This window comes from Bradysia coprophila, unplaced genomic scaffold (genome assembly GCF_014529535.1).
Source record: "Bradysia coprophila strain Holo2 unplaced genomic scaffold, BU_Bcop_v1 contig_232, whole genome shotgun sequence".
Classification (NCBI taxonomy): Eukaryota; Metazoa; Arthropoda; class Insecta; order Diptera; family Sciaridae; genus Bradysia; species Bradysia coprophila.
In genome coordinates, this window is record NW_023503493.1 from 22,274,416 (window position 1) to 22,289,476 (window position 15,061).

The window sequence follows — 15,061 nt, forward strand, 5'->3', positions numbered from 1 at the left end:
ACTGTCACAGTATTTACTCGTGAAGTTTCCCCCTCGGTTTTTAGAGACTGTTTAAAAAATACCACGTTCGTATCATCTACACTTTTCTTCACAAAATTTCAAATTACATATAAGAAAGTCCCTAATCACTAAATTAATGAAAAGAAAAACGTAAAGTATACCAAAGGTGTCGCAGAATCTCGCACACGCGAATCATAGTATGCGTCCTTTTACGAAATGTAACGAAAAGTCATGATTGTGCTAGATTCACCAAAGTTCTGAAAGAACAGGTTGGGACTACCACGAAGGCGGTTGACACCAAATTTTGTGAACAGTGTGAGAAATCAACTTGAAGAAAATATTTTTCTCGAAAATTCAGAATTTTGTTTTTGTTAAGTTCCATTTTACATATAAACATCGCAGCCGTTGACGCAATTGTGTGTCACCGCCCTCGTGATCAACTCAGAGTTGTCTTAACCTGTTAGAACCTTGAGATTCACCACCTAGAGATGAGTCTCGCACACCATGAATCTGTGTGGCGTGCGAAACGAGACTACCCTACCCCATACCAAAGACAATAGACCTACACGATGTATATTAGTGTAAGGTCAAGTGTAAGGTAAACTTTGCAATAAACATAGAAATAAATCTGAAACCGAGTTTCATTCAGTATAATTACTCATAATTCGAAAATTTATTCAATTTTCTTTCAAATCATTTCAATCAGTAGTTAAGATAATATGAGGTCAAATCGTAAAATCCGAATTCTTTTTCAATGACTCGCACTAGATTAATCAACTTAGCATATTTACACCTAGATGCGCTTCGATTTTAAGTAGATACGCACTAAAGCAGCTAATCTCTTAAAAACTGCACAAATGAAAAATTTTGAGAAAATAGACGTGAAAATTGACAACACCTCGAATGCGCATAATTTCAGTTTATCATCAACATTTCTGCAAACATCCCTAATCGTAAAGCTAATCAGCTGTTATAGTGTAAATAAAAGAGCTTCCTAAAGCGATGCTTACATAGCCGACTTGAAAATTGTTAGATCAATAGGAGAATGGAGTTTAGAAACTAAGGGTAAAATCTATTACAATTTAGTACTTTTCTTCATCAAAAGTCTGCTGTCACTGAATTATTTTTTCATGAACAAACTTCACTGCAGTGACATTTCATGGGAATGAATCAACGTGAAGTTGTTACACAAAAATAGTACAGTGAGAATGAAGTACTATAAAAAAATGTGGCGCCTCTACAGGCCAACCGACTAGGTGAATAGAAGTAATAGATCCGATAATTACATTGTCGATATACTGGTCGTCTGTACTAACATTTTATCACAGCAATGTAACGGCAACCAGACCAGAGCAGTCGATATTTGCGTCCTCTGCTCTTGCCTGGTTTACTTTACTATGCCGTGCATTTTCTCAATGTCTTCATACTAAAATTGGGACAAATTCACTTAGGTCCCTATTGACAGGGATAGCTACTTAAGGAGCTAAGATCGGTAGTTAGTCAATTTAATCCGGGTAGCTCAATCGATAGAGCGATGGACTCACGCCCTATATGTCACGGGTTCGACTCCCGAGTCTGACATAGTTCATAGGGTTTTTCTAATCGCAAATGATTAGTGTCTGCTGTTAGTTACAACTAGTCAGCTCTCGACTGTAATAGGTCTCTAAGAAAACAACAAAAAATGTTGAAGACAGTTCTCATACGTCACATGCGTAAGTCACAATCGTGACTCTAAAAATGTCACGAACTAGCGACACCTATGTTCTAATAGATAATCATATGATTCACAATTGTAAAATCTCTCGAAAATATGGGTAATGCACAACATGCATCAGCTTTCCTGCCCATCTTATCCTATCCTAGTTCATATAAGATGACTACTAAAAGATAGATAAACTGACAATCATTACGTGTTGAAATACCTGAAATTCGAGGCGAAATTACGGTAAGAATGCGTTGTCACAGATCTAAATATTATAACATCATCGTGATGTGATTTTCCTTGATTTGTTCAAAAATGAAGTACAAACAGAATCACAATCATTAAATCATTGCCTCTTCAGTATTTCTAAAAAAAACAAATCATCATTCTTAACGAGATTAGTAAAACATTTCTAGTTTCGAGATATTATTTTATTTGCAGTCGCATTTTATCATCACCCACTGCGCTGGATGTATTATTATGTTACAAACACTCAAGATAAAAACGTTAAATTTTTCATTTAATTTTTATATTTTTAAACACACAGAATTATGAGCATATAGACATCTGAATACGTATAGTATACTCCCAATATACACACACTGCCATATGATTTCCCACACACAACAAACGGCCAGACGTTCAATTTTTTTTTCTTACCCATATGAACTTTGATTGTAAATTATTCTAATATTAACGAAAGTGTTTGTATATGGGACAATTCAGCTGTTCAGCAATCGTTCTTACTTCAGTGTTTTAGTGGCTCTATTCGTTCGGTTGCACGAGTTGTTATTTTGTTGTTTTCCATGACTGGAGTAGTATAGTGAACATTAACTTAATTATGTGCATAGTTTTGTACAGAAAAAGAGTGTCGAAGTATTCATAATTAATTGATTCGTTTAATTAAGGGTGCCTAAAATTAGCTTGATTCCAAAGGTAAGACAGCACACGAATGTAATTGTCGATCACATTTTTGTGTAAAGAAAAACCGAATGATGTGATGTAATGTTGATGCAAAGGTTACGGAGTTGCATTCTCATTAGAACCGAATTAAAAAGCAGTGCTTGACTGATTATGACAATGTAACGGAAAATTTAATTGCATTGAAGAATTGTGTTCATTCACGGCATGATCGGAAAAGATGTATTTCTTTAGCCGACAACAACCAATGACTCAAATATTATTGTTGTTTTATATTGACGGTGCACTCATATGCCGGGAATAAACTAACATCAACACGCTTGTTCGAAAGTAATGTTGTGCCGGCAATTATATAAGAAAAAAAAACTCTAAACCATGTGTAGTAGACACATTGGTGAATCGGTGAGACAATGAGACTTGTATTAACAAATACGGCCGCATGAACTCACAACGAAAGAATCATCTCTGTTTTGTGATGTGTTTGTTGATTATTTTTTTTGTTAAGTTTGTAAATTTAACAATATTTTTTAGGCGATAAGAAGGACAGGAAAGTAATTCTTTTTTTTTTTAAATATTCAGTTATCGTTTAGGTTATCGTCTCTATCAATTCTTATCAGTCTAGACAGGGTGCTTTAAAATTAAAAAATGTTTTGTTTTTTAGAGTTACCGTAAGTGCAACTCAGCTCCTAACGAATGTATAGAGCCAGTATATCTACCGGATATTTTTTGGAAACACTTACGTTCTTCCCACAGATTCGCTATTTTAATTGCTCCTAATATTTCGCCATGACAACTCACTTCGAGCAAGAAGAGTGGTACTCTAAATAGAGTACTGAAACAGGACAGTGTATCGAACGAAATTTGGTACGGTTAAAAAAATCTAGAAACATACAAAATAGTAATCTATTTGGCAGCTGTCACTCGAAGCACTTTTGCTTGAAGTGTGTTGGTCATGAATGTTGAGTTGTTGCCTGATTTTGTGTAGAACTCAAGACCAATCTCGTTGACTTTTTTCCGGTTCACCCTATCATCAAAGTCCATCCGATCATCAAAATAATCGACTAGAATTTATCAATATTTTGTTATACTTTGTCAGACTTTACCATAGTCGAAATAATCCTCCGAAGATATGCCTTTTATCTCAGATTATTGTATCACAACTTTTTTGAATGCTGAATTCAATATTAATTCGATGCGTCATTATAAAAATAAAAGAAAAAGAAAAACATTTTGTGTTCTTTTTTCCTCTCGGTCCAAAGTCTTTGAACTTGATATTATGGGTGCGTGTCTGTAAACGAGGTCATAAATGAATTTTATAATATTGTGCAGACAGCGTCGTTAGTTTTATTTTGTTTTTTAAATGAGGTGTAAAAGCTCGGCATACGAAGTGCAATAAAAAGCAATTCGAATGGGTTGTGATTTTCGCCATCTTGTTTTTGGCAAAAATTGCATGTATGTAGAAAGACTAACAGATGACGCTAGGAGTAACTCTATGATAAATTTGAATATTTGTATGGAGGATGTGAGATTTTTCTGAATCTAAAAGTTTTGGAGTGCGGAAATCAAAGTTTTTGATTTTTCTTGTTAAAATTAAAATGTTTTCTGTCGTATAAAAATAGTTCCGCATGAAATTTCAAGAAAAAATAATTATTCACTGGAACTATTTTTAAACGATGCAGAACGTTTTATTTATAACGAGAAAAATCAAAAACCTCCATTTCCGTACTCCAAAATTTTTAAATTCAGAAAAATCTTACATCCTCCATACAAATATTCAAATTTATCATAGAGTTACTCGCAACGCCATCTGATTTCCCCTGATTTCCCCTCTCGTTGAACGAAACTATATCACAACCCATTCGCGGGAATATACAATTAAGTTGAGAGCCCATAAGTTAGATGCGCGTGATATTTCTGACCGAAATTATTGGTTTATGGATAATTGTGGAAAACTGAGAACTGCAAATCTTCGAAGAATCTCGTATCTATGGAAGGGTAAAAGGCAATAAATTCATTGAAATTTTTTCAATGCGTGTCAGAATTTATTTGGTCATTGAGTCACCCAAAAATCGAAATATTTCAGATCCCCTTCTCTCCGTCACACATAAATGTGTGGAAACTTAAAAACAAATTGTATGAACTCTTCCTCCGACATACTTTATGACCTTGACCTTTTATTATCAATGAGGCCTTAGAAAAATACCGAAAATATCTATGAAGTCCTTAGTCTTACATCATCTATGTTCCTTATGCTTATGTAAACTTACACTTAGGGAAAAAAATTTATCTTTAGTTTCACATCTACACATTTTCTATGTTTTCTATTAACTTCAAACATTCTTCTAGAAAATCAACATCACCCACCATCCGTTTACACTATAACTTACAATGACCACAGAGGATGACAAAAAATTGCGATACCGTCGAACCAAAAGTGTAACCAGAGCTGAAGAAATATCTACCAAAGAGAAAAAACAACGTAGATCACAGCCGGACAAAGCGTAAGTGCATTTAATTACATAGTTGATGTTTTAGCGACGAAGTCTATGTATGTATTGGTGGACCTTCAGCTAGTTATTGTATGTCAACTTGAATGTGTGCAAAATGTTATGCAGAAATTGATTTTTATAAAACAAATTATTAACTGCAACATTTTCCATCAAATGAGCATAAAGATCGACAGCATTATCAAGTTAATGTAAAAATAATTGAAATTAATTTAATTTTTTTTTGTAAAATTTCTTAAATGCATGATTTGCACTTCAGTTTCAAAGAAAAAGATTTTAGTGTCTCATTTAGTGCTTCAACAAACAGTCATGCATTTTTACAATCTATATGCACTAATCAAAAGAATTTTTTGCAAATGGTTCAAACTTCTAACGAATAATGTTTCTTCAGAGAATGAGTCACAATCAAGCATTAATCCATTTGTCAAAGTTTCTAATGGAATTTCTATTTTCTTTCAGATGCCACAGACCGAGGGATTCTCTGTTTTCATGGAGCTCTGGCTTCGACAATTTTACTGGTCTAGTCAATTGGGGATTTCTACTACTTACAATGGGCGGATTTCGATTACTACTGGAAAATTTGATCAAGTAAGTGATAAAGTTGATCATTTCACATTTTTGATAAGAAAACTCTTCCGCCTAAAATATAACGAGGTTCATTCACACGTAACATCACTTAAGTTTCGTTCATTCATTCATTCATTCATTCATTTGAAAACGTCCATGAAGATAATCTATATAACTCACAGTATGCTACTACTGCTACACATAAATAATGAAAAATGTGAGAAATGAAAAAAAAACTGAAAAGTTTCTCCTACATGGATATTAGAAGAGTAATTTGATAGAAGTGTACTTCCAGCATAGACTGCATTCCAGCGAACTTCATTCTTGTTTTAAGCAGATAATCTATGTCGTCTTTTAAACAGCTCGTTAAAAATATCTTTTAATACAAAGAAGGGATAAGTTTTTGGAAAATAAATTCAGTCGCCGATTCAAAGGGTGCGACAGAGGATGTAAATGACATAATTGTTAGGCGGTGTTAGTACTTTTGCGTTGCGTCAACGCACTTCAAGCATTAGTGGTCCTCTAAATAAAGTACTGAGACTGATCGACCAATTTTTAGCACTGTAAAAAAATTGGAAATTGTGTTCATACAAAATAGTACTCTATTTGGCAGCTGTTATTAAAAGCACGTTTGCTTGGAGTGTGTTGGTTGCGATGGTCCCTTCTACCGTATTGACAATAAGTGAGACTTACACCCAGAACCAGACATTTAACACTAGCTGACCTGTTCGCAGCTTTGTGCAACTGAAAGGCATTCGCTGCCCTTTCACAAGACGATTTAATTAATTGTCCAAGACCTGTACCTAACATTACAGTACGACAGAGCAAATTTTTAATTTTAATTTTATTACCTTTAAGATACGGCATACGAGTGGATCCAATACAATGGATAATCGTACTGACTGGAAAGAATGAAGGCAAAGGATTTCCTTCAGTCATATTAGTAGTTTGTGAGTGGGTCAACGAACCAAAACATAATGAACTTTTCTAAGAAAGAAACCTTTCTTACAGATTCAATCGTACCTGTGGTGATTTGTTTACTGGTCGAAAAGGGACTGTCTGTGGTAAGCTTTTATTGATAACAAACCCGAAACAATATTTTTAAAAATCGTAACATTGTCAGGATATTGTCGTAGAAACTGTTGGCATGTATGCACATGTGGTGAATATAATGGTGCTAATTCTTATACCCATGGTCATCATTCATATCAACGGACATGCGTTCAGTTTAAGTAAGTTAGGGGAGGCATTTATTGATTCAAAGTTCTCACCTGTAATATCTTGTACTAGTGGGCGCTATGTTCGTCTGTTTCCTATATTCCATACTTTTTATGAAATTGTGGAGCTACGTTCAAGTAAATATGTGGTGTCGAAATGTGCAAAAGGAGCATGGTACACACAAAACCCGAAGCAGATCACAAAGCATTTCCATTGCCGAACTGCGTAAGTGAAACAGAAATAGTGTTTGTATACCGCAACATCATTAGTCATTTTCACTGTTTTTCAGAAAGCGAAGAACGTAATGGCCATCCAGCAACATTGGGTCACGTCAAACCAGACGAAGATATCAAAGAATTGGTTCAGTATCCAGAGAACTTAACAATCAGAGATCTGTTGTATTTTTTGCTGGCGCCAACGCTTTGTTATGAATTGAATTTCCCGAGAACTACGCGAATCAGAAAGCGGTTCCTATTGAAGCGGCTGGTGGAAGTCATTGTTCTGGTGAATGTCATTATGGGATTGTTTCAGCAATGGATGATACCGTCAGTTAGGAATTCATTGACTCCATTTTCAAACATGGATATTGCGAAGACGACAGAACGTTTGCTAAAATTGGCTGTAAGTTGAGTTTTGATAGTGAGTAGCGCGACTGGACCTGTTTGGTATTACAATACCATTTGCCTTTCAGATTCCTAATCATTTCACGTGGCTGTGTTTCTTCTACTTAACCTTTCATTCGTTTTTGAACCTTATGGGCGAACTACTACAATTCGCCGATCGGAATTTCTACTGTGATTGGTGGAACGCGAACAATATCGATACATTTTGGAGAACTTGGAATATGCCGGTTCACAGGTAAGGCTCTTTCCGTATTTCACGAACCATGACAAATTAACACGATCTACATGATTCTACGCCTAATTTAGGTGGTGCGTTCGACACCTTTACATCCCAATCGTGGAAATGGGCTACAGCAAAAATGTCGCTTCCATCATTGTCTTCTTCGTCAGCGCTTTCTTCCACGAGTATTTGGTGAGTAGAAAGAGCGAAACAAGCAATTCTTATAATTTACCATCATTGCAAAACAGGTAAGCGTTCCGCTGAAAACATTCAAAATTTGGGCGTTCATGGGAATGATGGGCCAGCTGCCACTCTCTTATTTGTCGCGGTTTATGGAGTCCCGTTTCGGTCCACGATGGGGAAACATTGTTGTGTGGGCATCGATTATACTGGGTCAACCGCTGGCCATTATGATGTACTATCACGACTATATGATAACACATTACAATGATGTGATTCAAAATGTCTAAATTCTAATATCGATTCGGCAGGCTGATCGAACGTCATACATCATCCATTTTTCTGATAACTTTTTTTATTATGAAAGTTTTGTTAATTAACGCACTGGTTTTTGTTAAATAAAATGATTTTTGGAAATCACAACTTTTTTTATTGGTAAACAGAAAACGACCGTCCTTGTGTTCGATGACAACTTTCAACTTGTTACATCGCAATTGTCTACTAGCTAAGAGTCATCAAAGCTACTCGTACCAAACGAATTTATTTGAACATACCTCGAGAAGAGCTGTCAAGCCCAGCTCAACTCACTCAATCTTTATTTTCCGGCAATTTTTCGTCCGATTCCTTCCTCACATCAATGTGATATAAACGCAAATCGTCTTCGTTTAGTGCAACCGGTGCCTTCGACAACGGATCCGTATAGTTCAATCCTTTCGGGAAAGCAATTACATCCCGTATCGACTGTGTGTCACACAGAATCGCCATCAAACGATCTATACCTAATGCAATGCCGCCATGTGGTGGACAGCCCGAGTCCAATGATTCGATTAAATGTGACAGATGACTGTGTTCGATATTTAAAATATCCTTCAGGACATTCCGTTGCATATCGGCTTGATGGATACGAATGGATCCGCCGCCAATTTCTTGACCGTTCATTACCAAATCGTATGCTTGCGATCGGATTTTTGTATAATTTTTCGAGTGATACAAAATGTCAATGTCGTCCGGATGCGGGGCAGTGAATGGATGATGGACACTTTCTAGTTGACCGGATTCGTTCAGTGAAAACATTGGAAAGTCATAGACCCATAGAAGTTTTAACTCGTCATTGGTACGTGCTGGCACTTTTTTTAACACTTCCAGCGCAGATTGTATCGCCAGTCGCACACGACCCATAAGAATTTGCTGGAAATTTTTTATCAATTAGGTCATCATTCAGAGAGAAGGAATTTCGGCTCAATATTTACCGTCTTTTCTTTCGGTCCGAATGCTATAAATATTCGATCGCCTTTTCCGACACCCAGTGCTTTTGCTAAACACAATGCCGATTCTTCACTTAAACATCCAATGTTTTTTGTCGCCCATTCAGCCACATCCGTTTTAATTTTCGCATTGTACATTTTCCCGGGGAAGTTTTTCACAAACCCGTTGTAGTCTTTCGCCAAATCATCGTGAAATCGTTGGCCCGATTCATATTTGAATGGAATAGCATAGGCGGCAAAGTCCGTAACGTTTTGTGTTAGATTCGAATTGGTTCCAATTATTGAGGTCACATTGTTCAGCTATAATTAATTGATCCATTGCACATCGACTTGTTTCGTTTATGGATCGGAAAAAGTGTTACTTACCGTCATCCCGAACCTGGTATCCGGTTTGTCGCTACCATACTTTTCCATTGCTTCATCGTAGGTGATTCGTTCGAACGGTGTGGAAATCTTGTGTGTGTCTGGAAAAGCGAATGCGAGGATATTTTCCACTAATGACATGATGTGTTCACGATCGGTAAATGAAAGTTCGATATCGAGCTGCGTAAATTCAGGTTGACGGTCCGGACGTGCTGTTTCGTCACTGAAAATAACAAAATTTAATATGAGTCACATTTTACGCATTTTAAGTCAACTCGCTTACCGGTAACACCTTGCTATTTGGAAATAACGATCGATAGCACCGGCCATCAGCATTTGCTTAAATTGCTGCGGACTCTGAACAAGCGAATAAAATTTGCCGGGTCTTTGTGTTGGAACGATAAATTCCTGTGCACCGCCCGGAGTCTTTCGGAAAAGTGTAGGCGTTTCCACCTCCACGAACCCAACCCGATTGCACAAATACTCTCTCATTTTCATCAAAACAGCAGATCTCAGTCTTAAATTTCGTTGCATATCCTGAAATCGCAGGTCAATGTACCGGAATTCCATCCTCAAATTCTCTTTGGCTCGATTGAAATCTCTGACGTTCATTGGCAGACTCTTCGTGGCTTTGTTCAGCACTTCAAATGATTCTAAATTCACTTCAATGTCTCCGGTTGCCATGGCTGGATTTCGCATGGCTGTTGGCCGAGCCAGAACCAGTCCGTTGATCCTTAGAATCGATTCGAATGGAATGTTTCCCAAATCGATGGACATATTGTTCGGGATGTAGATTTGCGTACGGCCATAACCATCACGTAGTGTAAAAAATCGACTCATTCGATGGAATTCTAACCAGCCGCACAACGTTACCTTTTCGCCGACGTTGCTTTCGGTTAATTCGCCACATGTGTGCGTACGGGATGTAAATGAATTGACAGTAGGCATTGAAGGCACTCGGCTATCGGACTCATTATTTTGATCGCTGTCTTCATCCATTTGAACGTTTTCTTTGACACTTGATGCTTTCTGAATTTTCGGTCCCGTGTATTCTGCTTTCGGGTCAATTATTTCGATTGACTCGGCTAAAATCTCAATATCGCCACTGTTCGACATCTGAGTGGTGGGAAACAGAAGAATGATCGAAATGCTCGTGTAAAAAGATATTTCAACGAACCTTATTTTGAAACGATTTCGGTCTGGCCAACACCACCCCTTTCACCAAAATAATGTCACTATCAGTCAGCCGTTCGTACGTTTTCTTTTGCTCTTCTGTACCAACTACGACTTGAATGTTACCATACCCATCGTTGAGGTAAAGGAATTTCTTATTTTGTCGCTTTTTCGAATCAATCCATCCCACTAACGAAACAACAGTGCTGGCGTCATTCGGTCGCAGTGTATCCGACGTATGTTCACGATTGTTGAAATGTTGCAGTAAATTGTCGGATCCATTGGCACGTTTGTATTCATTGCTGGTGATTGCCGTTGATTTACTGGGCTCACAACTAGCTGCCGATGTACTGAAATGACGTTTCTGTCCAAAACTTGCTTCGCGACTCACTCGAATTGGTCGCACATTTACAATTTCTTGGACGTGTACTTCGACGGCACCGGTTGGTAATGATTCATTCACCAATTTATCTGGACGCCGTTTTGCGATTCCGATGACCGTGCAGTAAGCGTCGAGAGGTATTTTTGAAAATCTCTGAGCCATATTCGAGTCCTGCGAAAATCGAAAAAAAAGGAAAATTGCTGCTCCTCTGTTCGCGTGCATAAAGTGATGCAATTATTACCCCTGGTGGTGAAACACATTGTATGCATCCATGTTGATCTTTCAACTCTAGAAATTTGCCTTTCGAACGATTCACTTTGCCTTCAATTTCCACTAACGTTCCGTGATGTCTTTCTCGTAATTCACCACAATTGACTGATTGAGGCGGCGGAGGTGGAGGACCTATAACAACAGTAAGAAAGTCAGTCAATGAGCGACGTTATCATCACACAATTAGCATGTCAGCGACAAGAAAGGCAAGAACCTACCATCAAAATTGATCATCGAGCTGCGAAGTGATTGAATCTCATTCAATAAAACTCCGACAGCGTCAGTTTGTGATGACAGTCCGCCCAGTCCACAGTTCCTATTGAAATTCGGTGGGGCTTGAGATGATGGCCCACCCAGTTCACAGTTCCTATTGAATCCATTACCGTCGAAATTCGGTGGACAGAAATTGTCACGACTAAATTCATTGCTATGAAAATTGTCTCGATTGAAATCATTGCCATAGAAATTATCGCGATTGAAATCATTGCCACGGTTAAAATTATTGCCACGATTGAAACCATTGCCACGGTCGCAATCATTGCCCCTGAGTTGTTCGTAAATGTTTGATGGGTAATTAGGTCCAGGATTACTAAACCCTAAATCGAATCAATCAGTAAATAAGGCTTGTTGTACCATTAATCACGCAAAACGTACGATTCAGTTTTCTCGGTGGACCGTCATTGAAGTTGGATCGATTCCGATTCATTGCAAAATGGATGCCGGCAAACAAATTCCTTTCTGATAGTCTACAGAATTGGTGGACGTTCTGTAACCGTAGAAGACCAATTAACATTATGTTTGTGGTTTTGTGAGAATTTCAATGAAATTAACAATTTGTGATTATATCACGGGCATCACAGGTAAATAAATGAAATTATAACCTTTGAAATGATATGTTAGATGGACTGTCACTCGGAGACGATTTTTTTTTTTTATTTTGATAATGTGTTTTTCTGGAATGACAGCTCGACTGTGTTCACGTTTATATATGGCTTATTCTACAGACTATTAATGTGCCTTCACACAGCGATGCGAAATTGACAAATGTGAAATTTTTCTTTTGTCCTAATGTCAAAGAACAAAAGAAAATTTTCTCATCTGCCACTTGTGTGTGGGCACAGGTTAGAGCGAGAAGTCAGAAGAGTCAGAAGACCAGCTAATTAAAGCTTGCCTTCCTGGACTTGTCACTGCTTTTATTTTATACATTATTTTGACACATCCAACAAGGAAAGTTGAAAAAAAGTGGTCTCCACTACATTTCTCATAATAACAGAATGAGCGAAAAAGAGAGGAAAAAACACGTATTCAACTGGTCTTGATGGTGGTATGTCAAAATTTGTATGTAAAAGTCCTGTTCATTTAACTGAGCTCGATGGAGGCACACTCTTGTTGACATTCAGAAGACCAGTTTACAGCCTCAAATCGCGGAAAGTGTCAAATGATGGAGAAATTCATTTGTGTAAGTGTTTTACTGCTCCCGCAACTTCTTTGTTTTCTTCAAAACATTGTCTCGTCATAAAAGTGTATCATGGAAAAATGTAATGACAAGTCCATCCAGGAAAGTTGTAATTAACTGTGTAGGAGTCAAAATAGATTTGCAGAAAATACTAAAGATGTTTACATTAGCCAGGCCCGGACTGGCCATATGGTGAATTCGGGGGATTCCCGATGGGCCTTTTCGATTTTTGTATGAAAATATTTAATTTGTGGGCCTTTTGCAATTAAGTTGCATGGAGCCCCCGATGGGATTTTTCGAGCCAGTGCGGTACTGACATTAGCTGAATCTGCGCTGAAAACGTTCTCAAAATGATAATGTAAAAGCAGGAGATAGATTAAGAGTCTATCTGATAACTAAAATTATTCTTTCACAGAACTAAATTCTGGAAACGATTAATTTCAAGAACTATATCGCATATTATGTAAACGTTGCTTTCCGCGCGTCATTTGAAAAAAACCTCTGCAAAAAGTGAACGTTGAATGATTGACATTTGGCTTTGTGTCATCATCATCATCATCAAAACCGTCAAAACCTCTAAAAAACTCTCTTACGTCTCTTACTGAAACATACACGCCATCGACCGAACTCTATAAAAATTTTTACAATTTCAGTAATTTATTGAACCAAAAGCGTTGTTTCCTATTAGACAAAGTCCCCAAAATGAAGATAAAATTGGTGGATCAAGTGGTCCGTAGCTTTAAGGTGGCAAAAGTATTTCGAGAGAACACGGACAAAATAAACGCTATCGACTTTTCTCCCAACGGTGAACATCTAATAAGCTGCAGTGAAGACGATCAAATTGTTATTTACGATTGCGAGAAAGGCACCCAAACAAGAACAGTCAATTCGAAAAAGTATGGCGTGGATCTAATTCATTTTACACACGGCAACAACACAGCGATTCACAGTTCAACGAAAGTCGATGACACCATTCGTTATTTGAGTCTACATGACAACAAATATTTACGATACTTTCCGGGACACACAAAAAAGGTCATTTCGTTGTGCATCTCACCGGTTGAAGATACGTTTTTATCTGGATCATTAGACAAAACGTTGCGGCTATGGGATCTGAGGTCGCCAAATTGTCAAGGCGTCATGCATTTACCTGGCCGACCAGTAGCTGCATACGATCCGGATGGGCTGATTTTCGCGGCTGGTGTGAATTCAGAAAGTAAGTGCTGAACACATCAAATTGTACGATTTACGGTTATTTTATAGAGAAACACTTGTCCCATTGCAGGTATTAAATTGTACGATTTGAGGTCCTTCGACAAGGGACCATTTGTCACATTCAAATTAAATCCGGAAAAAGAATGCGACTGGACTGGACTTAAGTTCTCACGAGACGGGAAAACAATACTAATTAGTACGAACGGGTCAATTATACGTTTGGTTGATGCTTTCCATGGTACACCGCTTCAGACATTTACAGGCATGTGAACGAACGACAGGGAAAAATTCGAACAAACCGATCAATAATTCCACGAATATATTGCAGGTCACCTGAACAATAAGGGTATACCAATCGAATCGTCGTTCAGTCCGGATTCGCAGTTTATATTCTCGGGCAGTACCGATGGTCGCGTTCATGTCTGGAACGCTGATACCGGGTATAAAATTTGTGTTCTGAATGGCGATCATCCCGGTCCGGTTCAGTGCGTACAATTCAATCCAAAATACATGATGTTGTCTTCAGCTTGCACGAATATGGCATTCTGGTTACCGACTATTGACGATCCAGCGTTTATCTGAGAGGTCACTTGAATGACTTGATATGAACTTTTTTTTATTAAAAATATTTGCGAGAAAATCGAAATAATTTTGGTTTGCCGATCGTATAGCGTTCAACATTCACCGTTTTATGTGACTGCGACAAGCTCAGTAAATCACTTATGTTTTCTGACACATAAACATAACAACCCTCAATAGCTTCTAACTGTACACGCAATTGCTTCAAAATTTGTAGGCTTTTTAACGAATGAAATACGAGTGTTAATGCTAGGAGCAGTGCTATGACATAAGCCAATCAAATGAAGGAGTATCACAGGTGATATTGACTTGATTTTCTATTCACGCTGAAAATTCTGGAAACTATGAAGGGTCTAACTAATGCAACGTTGAATAACCCCGTTTAACTAACGCAGCGTTAAACCATCATTCATGCGCTGA

At 37.7% G+C, this 15,061-nt stretch overlaps 3 protein-coding genes across 10 annotated transcripts; 2 read left to right on the top strand and 1 right to left on the bottom strand.

Moving 5' to 3' along the window:
* The first annotated feature begins 2,405 nt into the window (after positions 1–2,405).
* LOC119076336 (diacylglycerol O-acyltransferase 1) lies at positions 2,406–8,350 on the top strand. Of its 5 annotated transcripts, none has more exons than XM_037183025.1 (11): positions 2,406–2,638; positions 4,970–5,124; positions 5,590–5,718; positions 6,556–6,647; positions 6,709–6,761; positions 6,821–6,929; positions 6,988–7,140; positions 7,205–7,536; positions 7,607–7,773; positions 7,845–7,950; positions 8,007–8,350. In XM_037183025.1, exons 2-11 carry the CDS (start codon positions 5,012–5,014, stop codon positions 8,226–8,228), a joined length of 1,476 nt encoding a protein of 491 aa, XP_037038920.1. In that variant the 5' UTR covers positions 2,406–2,638; positions 4,970–5,011; the 3' UTR covers positions 8,229–8,350. The 5 variants fall into 5 exon arrangements, with proteins under 5 accessions (XP_037038920.1, XP_037038923.1, XP_037038922.1 ...); XM_037183028.1 differs by lacking the exon at positions 2,406–2,638 and adding an exon at positions 3,153–3,170; XM_037183027.1 differs by lacking the exon at positions 2,406–2,638 and adding an exon at positions 3,884–3,903.
* Position 8,351: 1 nt separating this feature from the next.
* Positions 8,352–12,341, bottom strand: LOC119076335 (aspartate--tRNA ligase, mitochondrial). 4 transcript variants are annotated; one of them, XM_037183024.1, is made up of 9 exons: positions 12,273–12,341; positions 12,046–12,157; positions 11,610–11,987; positions 11,363–11,523; positions 10,744–11,292; positions 9,850–10,682; positions 9,570–9,789; positions 9,189–9,503; positions 8,352–9,126 (listed from the first exon to the last, which is right to left on the bottom strand). In XM_037183024.1, exons 2-9 carry the CDS (start codon positions 12,095–12,097, stop codon positions 8,527–8,529), a joined length of 3,108 nt encoding a protein of 1,035 aa, XP_037038919.1. In that variant the 5' UTR covers positions 12,098–12,157; positions 12,273–12,341; the 3' UTR covers positions 8,352–8,526. The 4 variants fall into 4 exon arrangements, with proteins under 4 accessions (XP_037038919.1, XP_037038918.1, XP_037038917.1 ...); XM_037183023.1 differs by lacking the exon at positions 12,273–12,341 and having other exon boundaries at positions 11,610–11,707; positions 11,759–11,987; positions 12,046–12,266; XM_037183022.1 differs by lacking the exon at positions 12,273–12,341 and having other exon boundaries at positions 11,610–11,710; positions 11,759–11,987; positions 12,046–12,266.
* Positions 12,342–13,413: 1,072 nt separating this feature from the next.
* On the top strand, positions 13,414–14,702 carry LOC119076339 (WD repeat-containing protein 82). Its single transcript, XM_037183032.1, has 3 exons — positions 13,414–14,063; positions 14,133–14,324; positions 14,391–14,702. The coding sequence occupies exons 1-3, from the start codon at positions 13,550–13,552 to the stop codon at positions 14,642–14,644; spliced, it is 960 nt and encodes a 319-aa protein (XP_037038927.1). The 5' UTR covers positions 13,414–13,549; the 3' UTR covers positions 14,645–14,702.
* Positions 14,703–15,061: the final 359 nt, after the last annotated feature.

Excerpts from the sequence above, each read along its gene's own strand:
- LOC119076336 (XM_037183029.1), top strand. The coding sequence starts at position 5,374 with ATGATTTGCACTTCAGTTTCAAAGAAAAAGATTTTAGTGTCTCATTTA. Across the intron at positions 5,719-6,555 it reads CTACTGGAAAATTTGATCAA|ATACGGCATACGAGTGGATC; the intron begins GTAAGTGATAAA and ends ATTACCTTTAAG. Across the intron at positions 7,951-8,006 it reads CTTTCTTCCACGAGTATTTG|GTAAGCGTTCCGCTGAAAAC; the intron begins GTGAGTAGAAAG and ends ATTGCAAAACAG.
- LOC119076335 (XM_037183021.1), bottom strand. The coding sequence starts at position 12,184 with ATGTTAATTGGTCTTCTACGGTTACAGAACGTCCACCAATTCTGTAGA. Across the intron at positions 11,293-11,362 it reads AATGTGTTTCACCACCAGGG|GACTCGAATATGGCTCAGAG; the intron begins GTAATAATTGCA and ends CGATTTTCGCAG. Across the intron at positions 9,127-9,188 it reads TCGGACCGAAAGAAAAGACG|CAAATTCTTATGGGTCGTGT; the intron begins GTAAATATTGAG and ends AAAAATTTCCAG.
- LOC119076339 (XM_037183032.1), top strand. The coding sequence starts at position 13,550 with ATGAAGATAAAATTGGTGGATCAAGTGGTCCGTAGCTTTAAGGTGGCA. Across the intron at positions 14,064-14,132 it reads GGCTGGTGTGAATTCAGAAA|GTATTAAATTGTACGATTTG; the intron begins GTAAGTGCTGAA and ends GTCCCATTGCAG. Across the intron at positions 14,325-14,390 it reads ACCGCTTCAGACATTTACAG|GTCACCTGAACAATAAGGGT; the intron begins GCATGTGAACGA and ends AATATATTGCAG.